Raw genomic sequence first — 9,160 nt, forward strand, 5'->3', positions numbered from 1 at the left:
TAATAATAATAATAATAATAATAATAATAATAATAATAATAATAATAATAATAATAATAATAATAATAATAATAATAATAATAATAATAATAATAATAATAATAATAATAATAATAATAATAATAATAATAATAATAATAATAATAATAATAATAATAATAATAATAATAATAATAATAATAATAATAATAATAATAATAATAATAATAATAATAATAATAATAATAATAATAATAATAATAATAATAATAATAATAATAATAATAATAATAATAATAATAATAATAATAATAATAATAATAATAATAATAATAATAATAATAATAATAATAATAATAATAATAATAATAATAATAATAATAATAATAATAATAATAATAATAATAATAATAATAATAATAATAATAATAATAATAATAATAATAATAATAATAATAATAATAATAATAATAATAATAATAATAATAATAATAATAATAATAATAATAATAATAATAATAATAATAATAATAATAATAATAATAATAATAATAATAATAATAATAATAATAATAATAATAATAATAATAATAATAATAATATAATAATAATAATAATAATAATAATAATAATAATAATAATAATAATAATAATAATAATAATAATAATAATAATAATAATAATAATAATAATAATAATAATAATAATAATAATAATAATAATAATAATAATATAATAATAATAATAATAATAATAATAATAATAATAATAATAATAATAATAATAATAATAATAATAATAATAATAATAATAATAATAATAATAATAATAATAATAATAATAATAATAATAATAATAATAATAATAATAATAATAATAATAATAATAATAATAATAATAATAATAATAATAATAATAATAATAATAATAATAATAATAATAATAATAATAATAATAATAATAATAATAATAATAATAATAATAATAATAATAATAATAATAATAATAATAATAATAATAATAATAATAATAATAATAATAATAATAATAATAATAATAATAATAATAATAATAATAATAATAATAATAATAATAATAATAATAATAATAATAATAATAATAATAATAATAATAATAATAATAATAATAATAATAATAATAATAATAATAATAATAATAATAATAATAATAATAATAATAATAATAATAATAATAATAATAATAATAATAATAATAATAATAATAATAATAATAATAATAATAATAATAATAATAATAATAATAATAATAATAATAATAATAATAATAATAATAATAATAATAATAATAATAATAATAATAATAATAATAATAATAATAATAATAATAATAATAATAATAATAATAATAATAATAATAATAATAATAATAATAATAATAATAATAATAATAATAATAATAATAATAATAATAATAATAATAATAATAATAATAATAATAATAATAATAATAATAATAATAATAATAATAATAATAATAATAATAATAATAATAATAATAATAATAATAATAATAATAATAATAATAATAATAATAATAATAATAATAATAATAATAATAATAATAATAATAATAATAATAATAATAATAATAATAATAATAATAATAATAATAATAATAATAATAATAATAATAATAATAATAATAATAATAATAATAATAATAATAATAATAATAATAATAATAATAATAATAATAATAATAATAATAATAATAATAATAATAATAATAATAATAATAATAATAATAATAATAATAATAATAATAATAATAATAATAATAATAATAATAATAATAATAATAATAATAATAATAATAATAATAATAATAATAATAATAATAATAATAATAATAATAATAATAATAATAATAATAATAATAATAATAATAATAATAATAATAATAATAATAATAATAATAATAATAATAATAATAATAATAATAATAATAATAATAATAATAATAATAATAATAATAATAATAATAATAATAATAATAATAATAATAATAATAATAATAATAATAATAATAATAATAATAATAATAATAATAATAATAATAATAATAATAATAATAATAATAATAATAATAATAATAATAATAATAATAATAATAATAATAATAATAATAATAATAATAATAATAATAATAATAATAATAATAATAATAATAATAATAATAATAATAATAATAATAATAATAATAATAATAATAATAATAATAATAATAATAATAATAATAATAATAATAATAATAATAATAATAATAATAATAATAATAATAATAATAATAATAATAATAATAATAATAATAATAATAATAATAATAATAATAATAATAATAATAATAATAATAATAATAATAATAATAATAATAATAATAATAATAATAATAATAATAATAATAATAATAATAATAATAATAATAATAATAATAATAATAATAATAATAATAATAATAATAATAATAATAATAATAATAATAATAATAATAATAATAATAATAATAATAATAATAATAATAATAATAATAATAATAATAATAATAATAATAATAATAATAATAATAATAATAATAATAATAATAATAATAATAATAATAATAATAATAATAATAATAATAATAATAATAATAATAATAATAATAATAATAATAATAATAATAATAATAATAATAATAATAATAATAATAATAATAATAATAATAATAATAATAATAATAATAATAATAATAATAATAATAATAATAATAATAATAATAATAATAATAATAATAATAATAATAATAATAATAATAATAATAATAATAATAATAATAATAATAATAATAATAATAATAATAATAATAATAATAATAATAATAATAATAATAATAATAATAATAATAATAATAATAATAATAATAATAATAATAATAATAATAATAATAATAATAATAATAATAATAATAATAATAATAATAATAATAATAATAATAATAATAATAATAATAATAATAATAATAATAATAATAATAATAATAATAATAATAATAATAATAATAATAATAATAATAATAATAATAATAATAATAATAATAATAATAATAATAATAATAATAATAATAATAATAATAATAATAATAATAATAATAATAATAATAATAATAATAATAATAATAATAATAATAATAATAATAATAATAATAATAATAATAATAATAATAATAATAATAATAATAATAATAATAATAATAATAATAATAATAATAATAATAATAATAATAATAATAATAATAATAATAATAATAATAATAATAATAATAATAATAATAATAATAATAATAATAATAATAATAATAATAATAATAATAATAATAATAATAATAATAATAATAATAATAATAATAATAATAATAATAATAATAATAATAATAATAATAATAATAATAATAATAATAATAATAATAATAATAATAATAATAATAATAATAATAATAATAATAATAATAATAATAATAATAATAATAATAATAATAATAATAATAATAATAATAATAATAATAATAATAATAATAATAATAATAATAATAATAATAATAATAATAATAATAATAATAATAATAATAATAATAATAATAATAATAATAATAATAATAATAATAATAATAATAATAATAATAATAATAATAATAATAATAATAATAATAATAATAATAATAATAATAATAATAATAATAATAATAATAATAATAATAATAATAATAATAATAATAATAATAATAATAATAATAATAATAATAATAATAATAATAATAATAATAATAATAATAATAATAATAATAATAATAATAATAATAATAATAATAATAATAATAATAATAATAATAATAATAATAATAATAATAATAATAATAATAATAATAATAATAATAATAATAATAATAATAATAATAATAATAATAATAATAATAATAATAATAATAATAATAATAATAATAATAATAATAATAATAATAATAATAATAATAATAATAATAATAATAATAATAATAATAATAATAATAATAATAATAATAATAATAATAATAATAATAATAATAATAATAATAATAATAATAATAATAATAATAATAATAATAATAATAATAATAATAATAATAATAATAATAATAATAATAATAATAATAATAATAATAATAATAATAATAATAATAATAATAATAATAATAATAATAATAATAATAATAATAATAATAATAATAATAATAATAATAATAATAATAATAATAATAATAATAATAATAATAATAATAATAATAATAATAATAATAATAATAATAATAATAATAATAATAATAATAATAATAATAATAATAATAATAATAATAATAATAATAATAATAATAATAATAATAATAATAATAATAATAATAATAATAATAATAATAATAATAATAATAATAATAATAATAATAATAATAATAATAATAATAATAATAATAATAATAATAATAATAATAATAATAATAATAATAATAATAATAATAATAATAATAATAATAATAATAATAATAATAATAATAATAATAATAATAATAATAATAATAATAATAATAATAATAATAATAATAATAATAATAATAATAATAATAATAATAATAATAATAATAATAATAATAATAATAATAATAATAATAATAATAATAATAATAATAATAATAATAATAATAATAATAATAATAATAATAATAATAATAATAATAATAATAATAATAATAATAATAATAATAATAATAATAATAATAATAATAATAATAATAATAATAATAATAATAATAATAATAATAATAATAATAATAATAATAATAATAATAATAATAATAATAATAATAATAATAATAATAATAATAATAATAATAATAATAATAATAATAATAATAATAATAATAATAATAATAATAATAATAATAATAATAATAATAATAATAATAATAATAATAATAATAATAATAATAATAATAATAATAATAATAATAATAATAATAATAATAATAATAATAATAATAATAATAATAATAATAATAATAATAATAATAATAATAATAATAATAATAATAATAATAATAATAATAATAATAATAATAATAATAATAATAATAATAATAATAATAATAATAATAATAATAATAATAATAATAATAATAATAATAATAATAATAATAATAATAATAATAATAATAATAATAATAATAATAATAATAATAATAATAATAATAATAATAATAATAATAATAATAATAATAATAATAATAATAATAATAATAATAATAATAATAATAATAATAATAATAATAATAATAATAATAATAATAATAATAATAATAATAATAATAATAATAATAATAATAATAATAATAATAATAATAATAATAATAATAATAATAATAATAATAATAATAATAATAATAATAATAATAATAATAATAATAATAATAATAATAATAATAATAATAATAATAATAATAATAATAATAATAATAATAATAATAATAATAATAATAATAATAATAATAATAATAATAATAATAATAATAATAATAATAATAATAATAATAATAATAATAATAATAATAATAATAATAATAATAATAATAATAATAATAATAATAATAATAATAATAATAATAATAATAATAATAATAATAATAATAATAATAATAATAATAATAATAATAATAATAATAATAATAATAATAATAATAATAATAATAATAATAATAATAATAATAATAATAATAATAATAATAATAATAATAATAATAATAATAATAATAATAATAATAATAATAATAATAATAATAATAATAATAATAATAATAATAATAATAATAATAATAATAATAATAATAATAATAATAATAATAATAATAATAATAATAATAATAATAATAATAATAATAATAATAATAATAATAATAATAATAATAATAATAATAATAATAATAATAATAATAATAATAATAATAATAATAATAATAATAATAATAATAATAATAATAATAATAATAATAATAATAATAATAATAATAATAATAATAATAATAATAATAATAATAATAATAATAATAATAATAATAATAATAATAATAATAATAATAATAATAATAATAATAATAATAATAATAATAATAATAATAATAATAATAATAATAATAATAATAATAATAATAATAATAATAATAATAATAATAATAATAATAATAATAATAATAATAATAATAATAATAATAATAATAATAATAATAATAATAATAATAATAATAATAATAATAATAATAATAATAATAATAATAATAATAATAATAATAATAATAATAATAATAATAATAATAATAATAATAATAATAATAATAATAATAATAATAATAATAATAATAATAATAATAATAATAATAATAATAATAATAATAATAATAATAATTACAATATCTTCAATATATTGTCCTCCTAGGTATAATATTAATCGAGAGCAGTTTCTCGAATATTTTAGGACTCTAGGTCCAAGATTTATAGCAGCTGGCGATTACAATGCAAAACTTACATTTTGGGGCTCTCGCCTTATTACTCCTAGAGGGAGGCAACTGTTAGAAGCAATATCGTCTAACAGACTAGATACCATATCTAGTGGCCAACCTACTTATTGGCCTAAAGACCTCAATAAGAGTCCCGATCTAATTGACTTCGGTGTAATCAAGAATATAAAACGAGAATTTATTTCAGTGATCCCTCCTCTGGACCTCTCGTCTGACCACTCGCCTACAGTTTTAAAGTTATTAGAAGTTCCAAGTAAATTGGAAAACTCTTACTCTTGTTTCCCTAACAAGAAAACGAACTGGTTAAAGTATAAAATGTATGTTAGCTCACACTTGCCACAGAACATCTCATTGAAAAATGAATATGAAATACAATCCGCTGTCGATATATTTACAGACATTTTAACAAACGCCGTTAAAGTGTCCACGTCCCCAGTCACCCTGGGGAATTACATACATTCAAAATGTCCTAAAAGCATTGTGTCTCTTATCAAAGAAAAGAGAACACTCAGACGTCAATGGCAACAATCGCGATCTCCGAACGTAAAGGCTAAACCCAAAAGGAGACCATTAAGAGGGCTAGATCTGTTGACGACCAGCCTACCTCGTCAACAAAGAAGGTAAAGAAGTCGGAATGATCCGGATGGGAAGATCAGTACCGATCAATGGCAGCTGCTTGAAGATATACTCCTTGACGAGATGGCCTTCTATAGTTTTAGCTCTGAAGACGTATCTTTCAAAGGTGCTGACTGGGCTAAGGGAGTCAAGGTCATAAACTGCGGTAATAAAAACTCTTTTGAATTTTTAAGGACTGTAGTTGGGAAACTTGAAACTTTTGATTGATCCAAGAACCTTGGATCAATCAAAATAAGGTTTGCGGGTTGGGGATAGCGGGATACACGTTATTTATCCCGTCCACTGAGGACAAGGTAAGAACGTGTATCCTGGTAAAGAGAGAACTCAAACTAATAATTTGAGGGGTGAGCGGACGCTGACATTGGCTTCGGTGTATATGCCGTATGAGGTAGCAGATCCACCAGGCAACGAGGTGCTGGAGCTAACGGCGCACAGTGTATGAGAAAAAAAAGGGAAATAAATCTGTAACTTCTAAACGCTTAGTCCGATTTGAATGAAATTTCACATGCGCAAAGAGGAAGTGTTGTCGGCCAGGGGTCCCCAAATTAGGACACCTCGGGTATGTTCAATTTTAAAAATTATCCTATTTCTTCGTTTGTGTTCCGATTTCAAAAAAATTACGTATGTATATGGAATCTTCTCGTCAATTATCTCTTATAGCTTAGGAGATATTCGCATTTGAAAATTAAATTTTCAACATTTTTACACACCCTACTCCAGTTTTTTGATGACCGCGGTTCCTAAAATTTCCTGATTTTCTCCATTTTTCTTTTATAGGTTCAATAACAAATGTATATATCAAATAAAGAAAGAATTGTTTAAAAATCATGACCGATTCCAAAGTTACATGCATTTGAATTTAAAATGGGCGATTTTTTGCTATTTTTTGGGAAAAAAGTACTTTTATTCTTTTTAGGTTATCTAAAAAATTTCTAAGACGATGTATAATTATTTTGTACTTTTTGAAAAACTAACTTTACATCAAATATTTTAAATGAAAAAAAGTTGATAATTTTTGATAACGAGGGGACCAGGTCCATTAAAAAAACGCCTATTTTTTATGTAAAATTCAACTCTAGGGCAAAAATTCTCAAATCGCATAGTCGATATCAAAATATAGAAACCTATTTTAGATGGCCCAATATGTTCTTAATTATTTTGTAAAGAGTTCCGATAACCCCGCCCCTGGTATGGATATTATAGCCAAAAAGCGAAGAAATACCATTTTTGGGATTTTTCAACACTTTTTTGGGAATTGCCGGATTCCTGATTATAAATTTCAAAATTTGTTTTTATTTTTTCATTTTCAATAAAAAATCTATATAAAAGTAAAATTTCATTAAAAAATATTCATAAATAAAAATTTTATTTCAATTTGAAATATTTGTATTGTCGCAAAAATTAAATTAAAAAAAAATTTTGTCATATTTTTCGAAAAAGTATTCCATGATTTTTTTTAATTGACAAAAGTTATACATGTTACTGAAAAACAGACAAAATTCCCTAACCATTGATATATAACATGTCTACCTTTTGTTTTTTACGTGGCAAATTAATTAGGGAAAACTTAACACCTCGCAGAGAATTTACCTCTCACTATTATTTTCAGTCTACAGCCACTTTTTTACGATCAATCCTTAAATTTTATACCTATATTTGAAAATTGTCGTAGGTATTATTTAAAATGGTCATGGTTTTTACCTCAATAGGTCACTTTAAAAAACTACCTGTAAGGAAACGTTTGACCTATTAGGTAACACGTCATAAACCTCCTGGTGGGCCCGCTCCTGGTGGGCCCATGAGGTCCAAATTCAAAACTTAAACTCGACAACACTTCCTCTTTGCGCATGTGAAATTTCATTCAAATCGGATTAAGCGTTTAGAAGTTACAGATTTATTTCCCTTTTTTTCTCATACCACTGTGCGACGTATG

At 10.2% G+C, this 9,160-nt stretch overlaps 1 protein-coding gene across 1 annotated transcript; it reads left to right on the forward strand.

The window, feature by feature from the left end:
* Positions 1-731: 731 nt before the first annotated feature.
* Positions 732-1,244, forward strand: LOC135963962 (myb-like protein D; the record flags this gene model as incomplete). The annotated part of the gene is made up of 1 exon (XM_065515987.1): positions 732-1,244. A coding segment is annotated over one exon (513 nt), but the record flags the coding sequence as incomplete, so codon positions are not given.
* Positions 1,245-9,160: the final 7,916 nt, after the last annotated feature.

Source organism: Calliphora vicina, chromosome 1, assembly GCF_958450345.1.
Source record: "Calliphora vicina chromosome 1, idCalVici1.1, whole genome shotgun sequence".
NCBI classification, from domain to species: domain Eukaryota; kingdom Metazoa; phylum Arthropoda; class Insecta; order Diptera; family Calliphoridae; genus Calliphora; species Calliphora vicina.